The 20,085-nt window shown below is 43.3% G+C and overlaps 1 protein-coding gene across 1 annotated transcript in view; it reads left to right on the plus strand.

The window, feature by feature from the left end:
• Nucleotides 1–19,832, plus strand: part of Shtn1 (shootin 1) — a 104,312-nt gene extending 84,480 nt beyond the window's left edge. Inside the window, 2 exon segments of the mRNA XM_059255852.1 lie at nt 1,797–1,989; nt 18,013–19,832. Coding sequence (XP_059111835.1) covers nt 1,797–1,989; nt 18,013–18,235 — 416 coding nt within the window. The 3' untranslated portion in view covers nt 18,236–19,832.
• Nucleotides 19,833–20,085: the final 253 nt, after the last annotated feature.

The following is a 20,085-nucleotide window of genomic DNA, read 5'->3' on the forward strand; positions in this document are numbered from 1 at the left end:
CTGTTCCCTTTTCCCCGCTAGCCTGGTAGCCTGCCAGACCGACATGTCAGAGAGCAGCAAGAGATTCTTAGGAAAGATAGGATGCAATAATCACCATCGCAAACACTGTGCCTTCTCTCCTTTTTTTTTTTTTTTTTGGTATGTATGGAAAACATGAGCCCCGCTCCCACTGCCCTCCTTTTTAAGTAGCTTCAGATGTAGAAACAAGCAGCAAGCGTTGGCGTATTCAGAAAGAGATCTTCCGACAAGGACAGGCGGCTTAATGCTGTCTAGTGTGGCAGTCAAGTTACCAAGGACAAAACACCTGAGAGGAGGCAAATCTTGAATTAGACTTTGTATTTCCCAGAAGCCTCTTTGCTTGATCCCTCTGCCCTTCTCTCTGTCTTCCTTGTCCCTGTGAAACACGAGGCTTAGTGTAGCTGGAAGGAAAGGGCCATTCTAAACAGAGCACTCAGGGATGATGACACCACCCTGCCTGCCCAGATAAAGTAAGAAAGTCACACACCTGTCACCAGACCAGAGTGGGTCTGTGTCTTGGAGTCCAGTAGAATTGCTGAACAGATTTTCAGTCCCTATCAGATAGGTTTTCCAGATATAGTTATAGCCACATGAAAGAATATAACTCCCAAGCTAAATCCATTAGGATCTACTATCGTTTTGTATTATGTAATACCAGTTTTTGAGACAGGGTCTCCATGTAGCTCTGGGTCACCTTGAACTTGGTATGTAGTCAAGAATGACCTTGAACTACATACCAAGTATATAGGTATAAGAAGGAGGCTCTTCCTGCCTCCAACTTCCAAGTGTTAGGGTTACAGGTGTGCACTGCCATGCCTAGTTTATGCTGGAGATGGAGCCCTTGACTCCATGCTGCTGTGCAAAGCACTTCTCCACCTGAGCCACATTCCAACCCCATGACACTCTTTAATCTCCCATCAGTTCTGTTCTCAATGGCACCCTTCAAGGTTTCTTCTAACTTCATTTTGACATTATTTAATTTGCATATATGTGGCTTGTTTAGTCAGTTTCTCTGTTAAAAGCATTCCTTCTGAAGTTTTAAGATAGGTATACTTTGAGGCATACTACCTGGCGAAAACGGGATGAGGCTTAGCTTTAGCCCAGGAGTTCCAGAACGCTGTGCCAATAATTTCAGTAGCAAGCCCTATTGTAGCCATTAAATCCTGTCCCAAAGAGCAGCAGAGACCAGAAGGTAAACAGCCCAAACTCTTTGCCACTTAATTTTTATAATCTTGTGTCTGTATTTTTAAGAGGCAATAAATCCACTTACTGCTCATTCACATTAAAATGAAAACGTTCATAAAAAGCTGTTTAATGCTCAAGAAGTCTTCATGAGCCTTTTAGAAAGAACCTTTTGACATTGGTCCATTTTCTGTTTAAAATGCAGAGCTGAGTTTTTGGAAGAATTAACTCTTGAGAGGCAAAATGGTTCAAGTAGGGCTGTCAGAAAAGCCATATTTGGAAAAAAGAAGCAGTTCCCACAATTGCAGTATTGCTAAGGACCGGGTCAGTGAAGGGAGTGTGGCCTGGGATTTTGTGGCCTCTTAAGTGTCAGCACACAATTTCCCAGCATGGTCCCGGTGCACTGAAAGGTAGAGTTACCCCCAAAGCAAAGTAGACTTCTAGTAAGGACTTTTGTTTTTTCTTTTAGCATGTGCTTAAACTTTTTTAACCAACTTGGCCTTTTTACTTCCTGTGGCCTTTTTCAGCTAATCTTTCGTACCATTAATAAGCATCATACGGATTTATTAAACTTGAGGTATGTGTTTGGTTTTAAGGTCCTACCGGGATATTAGCCACCTCAGAGTCCAAATCCATGCCAGTGTTGGGTTCTGTATCCAGTGTAACAAAAACAGCCTTGAACAAGAAAACTCTGGAGGCAGAATTCAACAGCCCGTGTCCCCTAACACCTGAGCCAGGTGAAGGGCCCTGTAAATTGGAAGGATGCACGAATTCCAAGGTTACGTTTCAGTAAGTAACAATGCTCTTTATTAAGTAGAATGTAGACAAATCTGTAATGACTAATATTCATTTCTTTGATCTGTTGCTCTTCAGAAAGACTTTGAGGTGGCCTGCCAATCCCCCTTCCCTCTCCTTTGAGTCAGCTTCTGCTTCTAGGCTCCCAGCTTGGTGATTTCCTTCAGCTCCAAAGTAAATACCATACCTGCTGAACTGGTTAGCCATTGGGTTCTCCTCCTGCACAAACAATTGACCTGGCTGATACTTCTGCACCAGAAGACACCTGTCTTTAGGCTGTCACTCTTAACGGCTCCCTAACCTGAAGAAGATACTAGATCTTTCCCAACTCCTTTGGAGTCTGTGTTTGTATAGCCTCGTTTTCTGGCCCATGGAAGATGTGCCCTCATCCTGTTCTTTCTGGAGACTGACTACCACATAGAGGGTTATCTATAGAGACCAACTTCCAAGTGGTACTTTGTCAGGGTTAATCCTACTATTGACTGTGTTGCAGACCAGTGTGGTAGAGGATCAATTTGTTTTATAACAATAGCAAGCTCCATTTGAAATTAGTCTACACTTGTGCACTAATTCTCTTGCCAGGATGTCAGCTAGATTGTCACTTAATGAAAAGGAAGAGGTGAGGCCAATCAGATCAGCCGAATCTTATAATCACAGTTAATTAAACCTCTGATTTCCTGTTCTGTCAGGAGAGGAAGAGCCCCTCCTTTGTAGTTTCAGCTGTCTGAGCTTAAAAGGTGAAACCTGGACAAATGAAGTTGAAATTCAATTTGGATCTATTTTTGCCCACTGGTATCTTCTTCCTCTCATGTGCTTCTCTCACTGGGGCTGTTGAGATCCCCATCTCCTTTGGAATGAATGGCTGTTGAGATCCCCATCTCCTTTGGAATGAATGGCTGTTGAGATCCCCCATCTCCTTTGGAATGAATGGCCTTCTTTGCTGATTTACAGTCTTATCTAATTTCATTGTGGTTTTTTAAAGCATGTCTTCTCACAGTCCTGTTGCCTTCCTTTGCCAGGAGCTGTTTGCACATCTCCCAGAAAGATGATCCATATTCATTCTTTGCCTTTGCTATTAAGTTTGTTTAACACCCAATTTGACATCAGCAATCTGGCAGCATTTGAACCAATATCCAGACACAAAAGCAATTTGGCAGAGACAAGTTAGTTTCTGAGAAATGCTTCAGTATGTGTGTATAGATTTTTCCCCCTTCACCACTTTGCACAGATAATCTTAATCAGAAAATACTGCTACTCCTTCTTCCCTTTGTCTGCCTTTTATTCTCCAAAAGTCAGTGGAAATTACATTTCCAAGAAAGGAAATGAAATAATTGCAGGCCCAGGGTCTGAAAAATGGGTGTTGAATTGACAGTGAAAAGGATCAGTGTGTTGACAGAGAGATGTTAGATGCCAGGAAGGCCGATGTGGAACTCAATTTATTTCTCATCTTGCTTGTTCAATGACTGCTTAAGAGACACATTGCAACTTAATTTATCTACTTAAAGCACTAATCTAAGTATTATGTGTGGCTGTATTAACTTTTCAACTTTGTAACCCAATGCTGTGTCTTCCATTCTTGAATTGTTTGGCCGAGATAACCGGTGCCATGTGTTTTCACATTGACAGTTATTTAAGAAGTCAGAGTGCCCTTTCTGAAAACCCCTTGCTTCAAGTACAGCAAGACCAAATGAATCTGAGAATTCTGTGCATATGCAGGCGAATTATTCACTTCCCTTCACTTACATTTAAACTTGGCTTTGAGATGACTGACAGACTTAGCTGCAGGTTCTCTAAGTGAACCCAGAAACTGCTAGGAACCATGGGGGTAATTTTCAGGGCTGTTTGGGGCTTTGACTAGTAAGTCCATTCAGTTAATACTAACCACTGTGGTGGTTGTAACCATCTTGCCCTACCTCATAGTATTGAGCAAGTGGGACACGCGGAGATGAGGTCATGGGGGGGTAGGGGGCTATTAGTTCAGTATGCACACGCCATAGTGTATGTGGGGGTGGGGGGCTGTTAGTTCAGTATGCACATGCCATAGTGTATGTGGGGGTGGGGGTCAGAAGACAAGCTCAGATATCAGTCCTCACCTTCTGCCTAGTTTGAGGTGGGCTGTCTTGTTCACTGCTGTGTACACCAGCTGGCTGGGCTGCAAGTTTCAAGGGATTCTTATATGTCCACCTTCAATCACCACAGAGTGCGGGGTTACAGATGTAGGAAAATGTCACAGTGAAAGCCATCACTCTGAATTCTAACCTAGAAAGTCAGTTTAAAAACAGTGCAGGGCCGGGCGGTGGTGGCGCACGCCTTTAATCCCAGCACTCGGGAGGCAGAAGCAGGCGGATTTCTGTGAGTTTGAGGCCCAGGAAAGGCGCAAAGCTACACAGAGAAACCCTGTCTCGAAAAACAAAAAAAAAAACAAAACAAAAAAAAAAAACCAGTGCAGGACTGGGTAGATGGGTTGGTAGGTGAAATGCTTGTTGCATAAGTGTGAGAACTCAAGTTTGGATCCCCAGAGCCTCTGGAAAGCTGGACTCTGAGGCGTGCATCTGTAACCCCCACACTCTGTGGTGATTGAAGGTGGACATATAAGAATCCCTTGAAACTTGCAGCCCAGCCAGCTGGTGTACACAGCAGTGAACAAGACAGCCCACCTCAAACTAGGCAGAAGGTGAGGACTGATATCTGAGCTTGTCTTCTGACCCCCACCCCCACATACACTATGGCATGTGCATACTGAACTAACAGCCCCCCCACCCCCACATACACTATGGCGTGTGCATACTGAACTAACAGCCCCCCCACCCCCACATACACTATGGCGTGTGCATACTGAACTAACAGCCCCCCCACCCCCACATACACTATGGCGTGTGCATACTGAACTAACAGCCCCCCCACCCCCACATACACTATGGCGTGTGCATACTGAACTAACAGCCCCCCCACCCCCACATACACTATGGCGTGTGCATACTGAACCAATAGCCCCCCACATGACCTCATCTCTACGTGTCCCACTGTAGCCCCTGATACCCTCACCTCCCTTTCTCTTCCCACTTTAGCGTTTTTGGCCAGGTCCCATTGCACTGTGACCCGCTGCTCACACTGCCTGCTCTGGGGCCTGGTGCTTCACTACCCACTTTACCAAGAATGTCCTTCCCTGTTGTGTCCTGCAAGGCAAGGTCCTGGGAACCTGACCAGGGTGGCAAAGAATGAAGAAAAGAAAGACATGGGCAGAAAAGCTGGTATGGGGTGAATTGTGTGAACTTTGATGGAGGGCACCAGCTACTCAAAACCTGCAGCACAGGGGAGAGGTTGGCTGGTATCAACAGGAGTCTTCGGAGGAGGAAGCTGCAGTTGATAGGTTTTGTGCATACTTGCCAACATTCCCACTTAGAGGAAGGATTTACTATCCCTCTGGGCTTCACCCCAGGGAGAAGACTCTGACAGTTTCTCTTGGGTCTGAGGCATTGGTCCTTGACATGGCCGTGGCCATAGTAACAGTAACAGGGCTTCCTCAGCTCTCCATGCTCCCCCCATGGATACAAGGCTAGCATACCCCTCACACTCTGAGTTTTTCCGGTAAGGTAGTCTCCCTGGCTGTGTTCCCCTTGACCCTGATTCCCCATGTCCCACTCCATTTTCCCCACAGTGGTTACCATATACTTTACCATGTTGGTTATTTTTCTCCCTCTATGAAATGTGGATAGGATTTTTATTTTTGTTTGTTTTATGTATTTGTGGTATTTCACACACCAGGAATGGTGCCTGCCAGATGATAGGCTCTCCATAAGTGGGTGAATGAACAAGCATCTTCTTTAGTATTAGTAAAGTGGCCAAATATCATCTCATTAGAATAGCACATACCCGTCATACAGCAGTCATACACACAGGCTAGAGCTTAAGACTTTCTGATTGGTTGTTGGTTGGATTCTTTAGTTCAAGAAAACATTTTTTTAAAGGCCAAGGAATTGTTTGCATTTAGCTCAGTACTGCACATCTTCTCCACCATTGTACCTGCTCAAGATTAAGATATCACACTCACAGTACACAGGAATAGCAGAAAGCTCTAGCTTCCCTGTCAGCTCAGCTGGAGTGTTGGCTCACTTACCAATGGGTAAGTTAGAATGCCAGAGCAGAAGCCAAGGAATTTCTGCATAGGAAAACTGAAAGCTTCAAGCCACCCTGCAAAGTGTAGATCAACATGTGTGGCTTTCCGACAGTTACAGGACTCTTGTCTAAAAATTATAAAATCAGATATCTATTAATTTATGTCCTGGGAATCTATTAAGAAAGTAAGAGTTAGTTTCAATCTTTAAGTACGAGGATTCATTAAAATGAATGACACTAACATATACAAAGTCAGGGGTTTAAGGGGAAAAAAGAAAAGGAAAGAAAAAGATAACCAGAGCTTGGGGCATCTAATTTATTCTGCTTCTATTTTAATGATTTTTAAAAAAAAAAGGAAGGAAGGAAGGAAGGAAGGAAGAAAGGAAGGAAGGAAGGAAAAGAGTCTCTGTCCTGTTGTTTATAATGGGCGGTTTCTATCTACTTCTATTGTCTTGAATCTCATAGTGACTTTGACTTTCATTATTTTGACTGTAACTGGGTTAGGAATTGTGCTGGAACCTCCCTTTACACTAAGAGGTGAAGAGCTGACTCAGCAAATGCCAGTGTCAACCTGGTTTTTACTTCTGTGCTCCTCCCTGCTGACACAACTAAGATGGAGTAAGATTCCTTGACTCAAGTTAATCAACAGGTGGGATGTTTAGTATCAAAGAGAAAAAATTCTACATTACAGAACTGTGTAAAGAAACTGTCTTCTTACTTTCAGACAGCTGTAATGCCTCAAATATAGGCTAGCCAAGTATTGCAAGGTCAGACAACCCAAACTGCCAGATCTACTTCTGTTTCCAGTTTCAGCCTGCACACAGCAGAGAAGACTGGCGAGCAAACATGGTCACTTTTCTAATCCAGTCCTTTCCTGTACCTGTCAGCAGCGGCAAAGAACGTACCGTCATTTCCAAGACCCGAGCTCTGTGTCAGCCAAGGATCTTTGATCTACTTACTTACTGGTCATCATCATTATCATTCTGGCAAGTGACTTAACCTATGACATAGGGTTCCTCATAGCAAATTGAGTGTGGTGACACCTACTTTGTAGGCCTGGCACGTAGATTAGGTAGTTTATGGAATATGTTTGAAATATTTCTTACCCATCTGATATTAAAAGTCTGTTGCTTGGATGATAGATAGTTAAGGCCAAAAGTGAAGCTGGAAGCTAAGTTTGTAGACTTGGGTCATTGGCTGGGCAGGTAACGTTGGTCAAGTCATTTAAGTTCTCTGGGTTTACTTTCTTTTTGTGTTTCTTCTAAACTAAACTTGAAGCCAGTATATTAGACATGCCCCTGAATCTTCTCTATCTCTAAGACCTCAGTAATCCCTAAGAAACATCATCACTTGGTAAATGTTCACCTTTAAGATATGTTTTCTAGCCATGGCATGCTTTATAATATGTTGTAGATTTTCTAAAATACAAACCCAGAAATATAATAGGTTTTTTAAACACTGCATCAGAACTTACATGTCCAAATGAAAGTGATTTGTCTTTTACTGGTAATCTCAGGGTTCTGTCTACTCCGTCTGGCTCTGTCGTTACTGCCCCAAATGCTTTTGGATCCATTTGGTTTAGAGATCCCTGGTCACAGAAAAAGATACTGGCAGTCCTTTCTAACTGTTTATTTCAGGTTAGAGAAAAGAGGTGAGAAGTGGGGCCTGCCTCAGAGACCCTCGACTGGTCCAGAAAGAGAACTAATGTCAGTAGCATCAACCAAAAAAATGATGTCCATTTTAATCACCACTATATGCTTAACATACATTTCCAAAACTTTGGCTTTGGAAATGGGTTCTGGCTTTTTAAATAACCATTACCTGTACACTAGTGCTGGTGTACGCATGTTTTCGTGTCCACCACATGGATAGAAGAGCATGGCACACTACACTTAGGCTGCAACTTTTTTTTTCACTACTTATGCTTCCTCATCCCACAGGGACATGGATTAATGGCAGGTAGGCAATCATCAGTATTTCAGAAACAGAAGCATAAGTTCAACAGTAAATATGAGATTCCCCAAATACTTATTTGGGTGGCCATGTCCTCCATCTTAATCCTGTGGAGGGTATCCCAAACATTTTAACTCTGTTGTCAACAAAATGTGTAAATTCGATGGATACATGTGCATTGAACTGGAAAAACATTGTTTTGGGAAAAGGCCACACCACTCCATCATGTGTGTGCTTTAGTTAATATTTCCTCTTCCTCATCATCAATAGGTATTCACACTAAAACAATTACCTATTGAGAGGAATGTGCCCAAACCTTAGTAGGCAGGGTGTATGTGTGGGCAGGTGGAGAGTGTGGATGGTGAAACAATTTTCCAGTTTGGGATCTGAGGATTCTGAGATTTGCTTCCATAAATTATAGTCATTGATACTGTTTCTCACCAAGATTCAGTAAGCCAGGTATTTTCATGTGTTCTTTTAATCATCCTAAACCTATAGAATGGACATTATTCCCATTTTGTACATGAGAAAACAGAGGCTCAATGAAATAAACAAATCACCCAAAATACTGCTTCTGGTTAATAGTTGAGTCAGATAACTTAACTCTAAATTCCTCTGAAATCTTGATAGACTGCACTTAGAGCATTACGTATTAAGAGCTTAGGGAAGAGAGGAGGCTGATGTAAGACGTCCCTTGTAGGAGGTGGAGGTTCTGTAGTTACGTCGCTCCTGGGTGCCCGTTCCTCTGACCATACATGCTCATAGACTGCATCAGCTCTTCTTTTCTGTTTCTTATTGTCTTCCTAAGTCCACCCTGAGCAACGGAAATGTCCTGGAGTTTCCCAGAAGCACAAAGCATTCTGAAACAGCCAATCTGGTTAGCAAATCGTCTTAATGAGTGATTGGGAAGAGATTGTTTTAATTTTTCCATACCTCCACTAAAAGGGCTTTCTTCCAGATAAACTTGGGAAATTGTTCCATCATAATACCAGCTACTTTAGTCTTTTGTTAGTTTCCTTTGTGTGTGTGTGTGTGTGTGTGTGTGTGTACATGTACCTGCAGAGGCCAGTGAAGAATGTTGAATATCTTCTATCACTTTCCACTTAACTACTTTAAGATATGGTTCCTCACTGAACTAGAAGCTTACCATTTTGACAAGGCTGGCTAGCTTGGTCCTGGAATCTTGCTGTCTGTGCTCTCTAGTGCTGAGTCACAGCAGCTTCTTACCTGAATGCTAAAGATCTCAACTTAGGTCCTCAAGCTTGCACAGCAAACACTCCTATTACTACTGAGCCATTTCCTCAACCCATATATAGTTTTGTTTTTGTTTTTGTTTTTTACTGTCCTGGATGTTTCAAACTTGCTAGGAGTACTTAATTCTTTTAAGTCAAACACATTATACATTGAATATGCCTGACCCAGAGCAAGGGATCAGAAAGGAATGGTAGTAAATGGTAATATACTGTGGCCATGTGAAGGAAGCTGTCTATGAAGCTATTTGTTTTAAAATAATGAATTCTCAAACCCTGGTACATTTGATCACCACTGCCAACCACCACCACCACCATCATCACTATTATCATTATTATTTTGTTGGGGGTTTTTGAGACAGGGTTTCTTTATGTAGCCCTGGCTATCCTGAAAATCACTCTCTAGACCTGTCTGCCCCCGAGTGCTGGGATTAAAGGTGTGCAGCATCACTGCCCAGCTGATCATTATTTTCAATTTATGCTTTGCCTTTTTGAAAGTTTGGTCTGAGTCTGAAGTGTATGGTGATGGGTGTGTGTGTGTGTGTGTGTGTGTGTGTGTATGTGTGTGACATGTACACCTGTGGTAGGTAGCAGGCGAGGAGCGACAAGTGGGTCTTCAATGTGGAGGAAAAGCTGATCGGATCTTACAGGCCCCTGCCTCACAAACCAAGCAGAGGTGTGAGTCTCTCCTGCTGTCACCATTTTCTTCTTCACTCTCAAACAGTCTCAACTGGAGGAGGCTCTGCTGGTCTGAACCGGGCGTTGTCCGTCCATGAATTACTTTCCCGAAAATGAATATCCTCCAGTGAGTTGCAATTAAACAACCAACCAAATGATGACTTTTCATTTGCAACTTTGCACTGAAAGTGGAGCCACGGGGAAGGGAACTCAAACCCCACTACAGTGGAGTGATTGATAGGCAGCAATTTCCCAGAGCACTCCTCTCCTCTCAAAGGTTGTCAAAAGCACAGTTCCTGGAGACTCCTCCAGCCAACACATTTCTAATGCGTCCTGTTCTGAGCCCCAGGCCCTCCCCACACTGGAAGCTTCAAGTTCTTTTAAATGTCCCTTTGAGCCACCAGGCAGGCAGTTAGCTTGATTTTTTTTTGTTTGGGAGGTTCAACACAGGTCACTTTCTGCCCTTGGAGAATTGAAAAAAGAAAGAAAGAAAACCACAAAACCCATGTAGCAATTATAGGACTTCAATTTCAATAGAAAAGTGTCCTTTTCTAGTGAAACCATTTTTTATTTTAATTTACATTTAATTTCCTGATCTGTGGTGTTTCTAAATACCTGTGACATTTGGCCCCATACAGATATATTCTAGCAAGAGTTCATCTTATGTAAGCTATTTGCTGAATAGCGAGGGGCAGCTGATAGAAGAGAAATTTTAAATGTCTCTTGGTTGGTGTGACCAGTCAAACCTTTCTATTGACATGGGGGGAAAAAGGCTAATGCATTTCAATTTTTTAATTAAAAATAGGACTGATTTTTTTAATCATTGTTTGACCTCTAACTCGTCTCTTCAGTTTTATTTGTTATTTCTAGTGGGAATCTAATGTTTAAAAATGAAATGGAACAGTACTAGTTTTCACAATTGGAGAGGAGAGTTTGAGCTTTTGAAATATGTTCTCAAATAAAAATTTCTGTTCTCAAACTTACTTTTAGAGCCACTTTGCATAAAATCTTTCTTCCGAACATTGGTCTCGGTGGGGCATGCGTTTGTTTGTTGGTCATGTAACCATTTCTTCAGAGAGGCGTGGTCAGCCAGGGAAGTTGTGGATCCCTGTGGTGAAAGGACTGTGCTTTCTTCTGGCTACTCTCATCCCTCTATTTCCTCATCACTTCCTTTTCCTCTTTTTCCGTGTGTGTGTGTGTGTGTGTGTGTGTGTGTGTGTGTGTGTGTGTGTCTGTATGTGTGTGTGTTTGTGTGTCTGTCTGTGTGTAGGCTCTACATTGCAGGAGGGGGAGGGAGGCACCTTCCCTGTACTTAGGAAACATTTATTTCAGAGAAGAGTCTACTTGCAGAATGAGCCGCATGGACGTTCCTGCTTAATCTGATGCTCTTATACAATTAAAGGATTTGCTGGGCGCTCGGCTGTAGTCTTAGCACTGCTGATTGTGTGCGGACACTGCAGGAAATGGCTCTGTTCCACAGAGCAAGACCACAATGGAGCCCCGTGTGCACTGGTACATGGACAATTAAGTTTTAACAACAAAATTAGCCGAACAACTGGATGCTCTGGAAGCTGAGATCCCCCAACTTGGTCTTTTTTTCTTCCCCCCACCAGGAGTTATCCTGTGTACTGCTGGAAAGCTCAGCAGCCAGTATTGTCTCAGTGTTCCGAGGGGCTATACAGACAGCAACTTCTTCCAGATTAATTGTTCAGGATGTATTACACCTAGTGAAAAAATGACTGGTAAAATACCGTTGAGTAAATCTCAAAATTACTGTTAAAGTGCTGCTGAGTAATTCTCCATTCTCTCAACGAATTAATTGCCTCTTAATGTTTGCTTCCAGTTACAAGGGCTGATTTTACAGGACTTTGTCTAAAATGTATCATTTCTGCAAATTGCCTTTGGTACTTTGTAGGTTTTTAAAAACTGTTTCTTAACAGTGTTTATGTTTCCTTTTATTTGTGCTTCATGGGGAAGAGTGAAGTTTTGTTTTGTTTTGTTCTGTTTTGATTGAAAGAAAAGTAACTTACAAGACTGGAAAAGCAATTTCAGAGCCTGGGATAAACCCACACATTTCACCGGGAATATACTTTATCATGTCATGGAAGTATATGACGGTATAAGGCAACAGACAGAATTCCTTGTGACTCCTGCTTTAAAGGTTGATGTATAAAATGCAGCAAATTGAAAGGAAAACTTAAAATACATATATGTATGAAAATGCATGTTGTGCACAGCTCATTTTAAAGGAAACAGTGTTAGCTCTGGTGATTTCTGTGAAAGACTGTGTCTTTTAACATATTTCTTGTAAATAACACTCAGTTTTTAAATACCTGGAATCTAAATGAATTTTCATAGGGACTAAAACCTGTGCAAAATTATAAAAACAAAGAAACACAGTATAAAACCAACCCAGCAGCCAAAGAAAAGTGTCACACATTACAAAAAGTGTTTTGTAATGAGTTCATGGGTTGCCTCCATGGCTCTACCAGTGAGCGCTGTCCAGGTTCAGAACCTATCAGTTGTCTTCTGCTTCCTGGCATTAGCAGAATAAACAAACCAATACAGCCATGAAGGGACCACTGCATGGCAGTTAAAAAAAAACTAAAGGAAATTTGCTGAATTTGGCACAGGGTCTTTGCCCAGCTATTGTTACCTGTGACAAAAAGAACTCCAGTTAATCAGGACGCAAGTAATACTCTCTATACTTTAAACGTAAATCTGTCTTCCTACAAGTAAAAAGCAGAGTCAAACTGACAGACTGACACAGTCCTTGAGAAAAAATACCATTTTTAGAAATTACAAAAGCCAAAAATATTGAGCTTTGTTCTACCTCCAGTTCCACCAGTGTGAGACTTGATAGTATTAGAAGTGTTCAGCTTATGTTTAGAATGTAACGTTTTTGAAGTTTTGAACCAGTGCATGTAAAGCTCTGAAAAACAAGAGTTTCTGAAAGAAACAATGAACATTAGCTTCAGCAACTCTACTTCCGTTCACTGCTCTGCTGTGTGCAGGGATTGGAAGGGGGGCGGGGAGCAAGACTTATTTTTACACTAGCGAAATAGAGACCGACTTCCTCTTTGGAGTTTTCCCAGAAAACTACTTTATAAAGACAAATTTAAATCTTTCCACTTTCCATCCTTAAAGGTGGTAAATATGATTGTGGTTTTATCCATTTTTATTGTAAATGAAACAGAGTTCAGACCGGCCACTGTACGTCATTTGTTGGATGGCAGCCACGGACTAATGCAGACGCCCCACTGGGAGACCAGAGAAGCGCTACACTGTGATTCACCAGATTGTGTTAAATAGTCCAGCTGTTGCGATTTGAAAGATAGTTACCTCGGAAGTGAAATAGAAATGAACTTGGCATTTATGCCTCAAACCATTTTTATACTGTTTGGCAATCAGCTTTTCAGAGGTAGCATTTTATAAAATAACTCTCACCGCTTAAAGGTTTCATTCACTGTAATGTTCAAAATGTCCCACCTTTATATTATCAGTAAAATTAAGCTTGAGCGATATTCAGAATTTGCATGAAATAAGCATCCCCCCTTCATTTCCTGAGCTTTGATTGTATTCAATTGAGCTCAGAACCGTGTCGATTAGGGGCTCTTTGGGGCATTAGTTAATTTGAATTGCAGCCGAAATGTTAGCTAGAATGTTGTTGAATATAATTGGGATGTGGAAAGTTGATTTTGAAAGGAATTTCATTGAATGCAAACAATGACGGGCTTTGGGGGAGGGGCATAGAATGCTTCTCTTCTGTCTCCTGTGACACGGTCAGAGAAATCACCGAATCCCTTTACCAAGTTCAGCTTTGGTGGAACTGTTTGCAACAGTTCTGATTCTTCTCACACCAGTATGGTGTGGATCAGATCTTTTCTTTTACCAGCTGCCAGAGCCCCTTGTTCTGACTCTCCTGCAGTCGGGAGGACAGCGGCTGTCAGTCATGACAGAGTTGCAGATTAAGATCTTGAATCCTAGCTTTTCCTTGTTTTTTTTTTTTTTTTTTTTTTTTTTTTTTTTTTTTTTTTTTTTTTTTTTTTGTCTTGAAACAACTGTTGAAGTGTGATCCAGAATGATCCACAAATAAGGTCGATTTGAGTGGATCACAGATAACTATAAGTATGTTGAAAAAGAAGAGAAATCCTGGCTAAGATTCTGCAGTTTGGGCCCCAAGACGACTGATAACACTTGCTCTCCTGGAGAATGCATCTGACAGGAGAGGAACAGACTGACCCACAGTCTTCCTCACCCTCTGTGACTCAGCAGTCTTGCTTTATCGACTCTGCTCCTCAGGAGAAAGGGTGCGTGACTGTTTGGGAGTATGAACTTTAGTTGCTTCTTTGTAGCCAGTATCCTTTGATGCCGCATTGAAGTAGAAAGTGGACAGAGCAACAGTGGTCTGCAACCCCTGTGTACTGCTGCTGGAGCTTTTGGGATTTGAGCTTTTGAGAAGCCTCGGGTTCAGACCTCTAGACACTGGCTGGGCTCTCAGTGCTGTTCCTGAAGGACGTCGGAATAGTTGCTTTTTGTGTTGCTGAGATAAAATCCTCTAAGGGAGAAAGGACTAATTCTGGCTCAGTTAGTCCATCGCGGTAGGGAGGATGTGGCTGGAGGCTGAGGCAGCTATTCACATTGCATCCACAATTAGGAAGCAGAGGACAATGAATGCTACAGACCAGCTCTTTCTCCTTTTTATTCATTTCAGGAGATGAGCCCAGGAATGGTGCCACCCGCATTCAGGTCCTCCCACCTCAATTCACCTAGTCTAAGTAATTCCTTACGGGCATACCTCTTGTCTCCTAGGTGATTCTTGATCCTGTCAAGTGAACCATCAATGACATCATGGGAATAGAGATAGAAAGTTGCCCAGGGAGGAAGGCTTCTCATTCCAGAAGGACTTTGAGCAGCTCCCCCAGGGAGCCAAGAAAGGACCTAGAGATATCAAACTGTAGCTTGAGGAGTGGACTTTGTCCTCGCTGATCTGAAAGTGGAGACAATGGAAATAAGCTAGTAAAAATGTCCACAATTACCCTGTGGCACCAATGTTGTATTTGGAAAATAGCTCAGAGCTCAGGCGGAGGCAGGAAGGAGGCAGCCCAGACTTTCGCACTGGCTCTGCCATTCATGAGCTGTGTGCTCTTAGGCCAGGCTCTCCCCCTCTACACACAGCACCATCTCCATCTATAAAAGGGCAGTTTGGATGGATGACCACTCTCAGCCTTTTCTCTCTTTCCCTGGGGTTCCCAGGCAGTACCGCTGTGCCTGGTACCTACTGTGCCTAGTTTAGTGAAAGTCAACCATTCTCAGGCTGGCCAGCAAGTGACTTCTCAGGTTACACTGCAGATAAACACCTTGCTTGAGGACAGAAAAACAGTGACAGAGATAGTTCCAGAAACAGCATCAACCCAATAGTCCACGGTTTCTAAGTTTTCAGCTCAGCCTGTGTGTTGCTGCCACAGGATGCTGAGAGCAGTTCCTGGAAATGTCTGATCCCCAGCTGATGAAGACAGTTTTTGCTAGGAGTTGTTAACCATCCTTCGCCTGCAGATTCACGGGCACGAAAACAGTAGTTCACAGGAGCAACCAAGGTTGGTATGGATTGGTGGTAGTTGCTCACTCCAAATGGCAGAATGAGATACACACTTGTGCATGCTTCCAGCAGACTGGCTGGCTGACAGCAGCGGGCTCACAAGCAAGCTGGTGAAGCTAACTGGACTTGACCTGCAAACTTACTCAGCTTTTACCTAAAACCTAAGCTAAGCAGCAGCTTTACCCCTGGAATCCTCTACTTGTTTGTTTCCAGTTTCTAGTTGGCTATGAGAGAAATGTGCATGAGTATACAAGGCTGAAGTGAGATAGTAATCTTTTAAAAACATTTTTTTTTAAACCCCAAGAAGGTTCACGTATAGCAGGCTCTGGGATAGCTTATGTAGGGCATAATGTGCTAACTCACCTAGCTGGCATGTGGCAGTGGCTGGCCTGTGGATCCATTCTGCAGTTCCTCTCAGCTTCTCCAGCTTGCCCACCTCCCAGCTCTGATGCATGTACAGTTCCAAGCGATAGGGCTCAGCTTGTCTTGCAGGGCTGGTGCATCAGCCTGATTGGCCTTTGTCAGAGAAAGATGCATTTCTAGTTTGTCTTCCATCTCTGCCAATTTACAGCTGTCTTGCCTTTTAGCTGCCCGGACACCTAACTTCATGCATAGAGATGGCAGACTCCCACAGACTATACCTAATAGTGTCCTCTGCTGCCCAGAGTCTAATTCCTGTAACAGCTCTTATCAGTGGCTTTGCTTTTGTGATAATGAGCTATAAGATGTTGTCTGGACCAGAGAAAGCCAGAACAGGTACTACCAAGGAAATGATACCCCAACTCATCTCTAGGACACAGTAGCAGGTGTTTTGAGAAATGTTTCATTGGCTAAGGTAGAAGGACAATGCCATCATGGTCTCTGTTCTCTCCATTCCTGGAGGATCTCCTTCCTTCCACTACTCCCAAGGAAGACAATGCTGTGTGGTAGTCACGTAGTGTGATGGCCAAGCCATGTCTTTGATATGGTCTGACAGCTATAGAATGACTCTCAAGCATTTGGATGGAGCTCATGGTGATAAGCGTTGTCTTTTGGGTTCAGGCTTTTGTGCCTTGTGAACAGGTCATGCAAGCCACCTTCCATAACAGATGATTTGTTCTGTTTCCATGTATAGAAGAGACCCCCAGGTCCATTCTTACCAAAGCTTTTGATCTGGGTCTTCTCTAGTTACTATTTATTTGTTTACACATGATTTGCAATAGGTGCTGGGGATAGAATCTTAGACAAAACTAAACAGTCCCCGCCCCATACGTCATCAGCGAGACAAATAAGTAACATCTAATTAACTATGGTAAGTTCCGAAAGGGAGAAGCACCACATGTGAAAGTAGCTCAGATCTGACCTGCAAGAGGTCAGGGCAGTGGGAACTGGCGCGGACAGGCAGAGCCGTGAGCAGATGCTAAGCAGTAGCTCTCCATCATACATCAAGTGGGCCTGTGGGGTCCTGGCTCGTGGTTCTCTGGAATGAAGAAGTCTTTTCCTGGAATTGGCCAGGAGGACCAGAATAGTCTTGAGAACGTTAGTGCTGCCACATTCCCTCTAGGCAAGCTCTGCAGCCCAGAACCTGCCTAGAGCAGGTGCTGACCATTACTTCTGAGAGGACTCAGGGCCCACAGCCTGACACATGACAAAAGTATGTTTGAGGGTCACCTCTGTTCCCACAAGGAAATGTCACCTGCGTGGCATGAAAAACAGTAGCTTCTTGCACCAGAAGGGAAGCAACTTCTGAGGGAAAGGAAACGGCTTCTAAAATGCTGTAAGAAACTTCTCAAGAACCACGTTCTCCTGACTACAGAAGTTTCTGGTCACTCAGGGTTGGAGCTTATTCCTTGAACTATCCCATCAGCCCTTTTCTCCGCCCACCTCCTGAGGTCAGGACTCCCTCCTGGGTGGTAATGGCTGTGGTGGGCACAGCTGGCTGCCAGTCTCATCTATCTGTCCATCACTGAGCCAGGTTGATCCCCAACCCTCTCCATGCAGCCTCTTCACAGCTAAGCTGCAAACAGCTGTGCTGGGGGCCAGAGGGGGTGGGGGGCTGGCTTGGCTCCTTCAAGGGAGGTAGGACAGAGCTGGCATGGGCGGTGTTTGGGAATGTTCCGTGGAGCTGTGTATTTCCCGAGAGGAGTATGCGATCACGCAGGTAAGGTGCAGTTGGCCTTTGAACTTCCCTAGTCAATCGCTCTGACTTTTCCTGCCTTCTCTTTCCTGGCCTTCTGCTCCTGTGATGTAATCTGATAGCTGCTGCTTCCTTTTTTTTTTTTTTTTTTTTTTTTTTTTAAGCCTTGCATCTCAAAGACTACCATGCTATGCATGTTGGTTAGACTTTGAACTCTTTTTGTTGTTATTTTCCTGAATCCAGGAATCTGAAAGTCAAATGTTTTCTCTGTTTAGTTATTTTTCTATTTAACTCTCTTCGTATAGGCCTCCCAGTAAAGGTGGATACAGGAGAAAACGTGTGGGCAGTGAAAAGCAAGCTGAGCCAGTTGTAGTTTTAGATCCTGTTTCCACACATGGACCCCAAACCAAAGACCAGGCTGCTGAAAAAGACCCAACTCAGTGCAAGGAGGAAGGAGGCGAAACACAACCGGAACGCAAAGACGACAGCGGTGGGAAAACTGCAGAGATGGACAGTTCCCACTGCTGACCCGAAACCAGAGGCGGCGTGTTCTCGAGTCCTTGTCGGTGAGCACATGGCTCATCCGGTGTACTGTCAAGGGCTGTTGGACATTCCTTTGCTCTGGCCACACACTTCTTTGCTGGTATCACTTTGTAAGTAGCAATTATAAACATAAGTAAGCTGTTTAGCAAAATGCATCTTCTGGGTAGTTTTTGCTCTTTATAGGGTAAGGGTCCTTTCTATATGACGTATGACTTCCCTGAGAAGGTGGCAGGAAACTCATATGTTGATGTCTTTGTAGGGAATGTGCATACTACTCTTCAAATTTAGGCATGTTGAAATTCAAGGTGGTTGCCAATAATTGGATAAACAGAGACCGCTGAACTTAAAAATGATCTTAAAAATGCACCCTTTTATCCAAGCCTTCTATGTGCAGCCCTAGCACCAGGGAGACTGAGGCAGGAGGATTGCTTGAGCCTGGACTTCAGTTTGGGTCACACTGCAAGACTCCATCTAAAGAAATGAAGTCGCCAAAGGAGGCTCTGTTTAGGTCTGGTCTTTTGATGGGGAAACTGAAGCAGCCTGGAAGTCCATTTTGTAGGGGGCGCTGAGACCATCTGTAGTAGAGCTCCAGAGGTGGCATCAAGCTTCAAGGTCTCTTAGGTCTGAGTTGATTACAGTTAACCGCTTTGCTGAAAAACATGCCCCCATGTCCACAGCTTGCCAAGGACGTCAGGGGTAATGTTCCAGCTGCAGAACAGAGAACTAAAATGGAAGTCCAAACCTTGAATTTAAAAGGAATACCTTGGTAAACCATATTTTCTGTTCCACAAGTTAACTGTGTTTTCCCACACACTCTCGTAGCACAAATACCATATTTCACTCTAGTTTTTATGCACAGTGAAGATAAGTGACAAGCACATATTTTTTTTCTTCACTGCCGTTCTATATTACATGGGTCTTTTGTTTTGTTTTGTTTTTAGAGGAAATTAAGTGGTAGTTTCTAAAAATACAATGTTTCAGACTACCACAGTGAATAAATAGAAATGTAATCAGGGATTTTAAAAAAAAACTTATGCAGGTTTTCAAAGTTGATTGTTTCAAATTGGTGTTTATTTAAAATAAGTGGTAATGTACTTGAATGCACTTTTTATGATAATGATTCAGTAATGGTAATTTTACTATTAAAGAAAGTGAAAGGCTTAGTTTTGTTAGCATGACTCAGCATGTAGCTGTCAGGTGGTTCGCACCTGAGGGCAAAAGAAAATGATAGTAACAATTGCGGTAGTTGTGTCCGATTGTGTTTCTGCACGTGTGCTGCTAGCGTAGGCTTGAGGCAGTGGGGAGGCGGGTGAGAACACTTCCTTGATTTGGAGACAATTCTCTTTATGTAGGTTCATTAGGCCTGACTGTTTCCATGTTCCTTCAGTGCTGATTTTACTGCTCCCTGTCAGTTTACTCATGGGGAATTAAAAACGTGATTTTTTCTGACTGTGTGTTCCCATAACTGAATGATATGCTAACTGCAAGTGGTTAGTTCGTTGAGATGGATTCTGTTATGCTGTGATGTGAACTCTTCTCAAACACAACACATTAAAGGAGACACACAACAGCTTCTCACTAAGGGTCAGTTGTGGTTATTGACATGTTGAAGTTCTCCAGCCTAGAGGGACGCTTTAATAGAATTCTGCTTCTGACATGCCAGGAAAACTTTCTGCTGCCCCCTACCTTCCCAGCCGCGGACTAAGCCAATCTTGGCACTCTCCAGCAGAAGAGTGATGTGAGCGTGTAGCACCAGGAATCTTCATGAGATGGCTGGCTTTGAGCAGCTCTCTTCCATGCTTCTTGAGTCTGCCACCAGGTTGCTGCTGTGGGTC

Source organism: Peromyscus eremicus, chromosome 1 (genome assembly GCF_949786415.1).
Source record: "Peromyscus eremicus chromosome 1, PerEre_H2_v1, whole genome shotgun sequence".
Lineage (NCBI taxonomy): Eukaryota > Metazoa > Chordata > Mammalia > Rodentia > Cricetidae > Peromyscus > Peromyscus eremicus.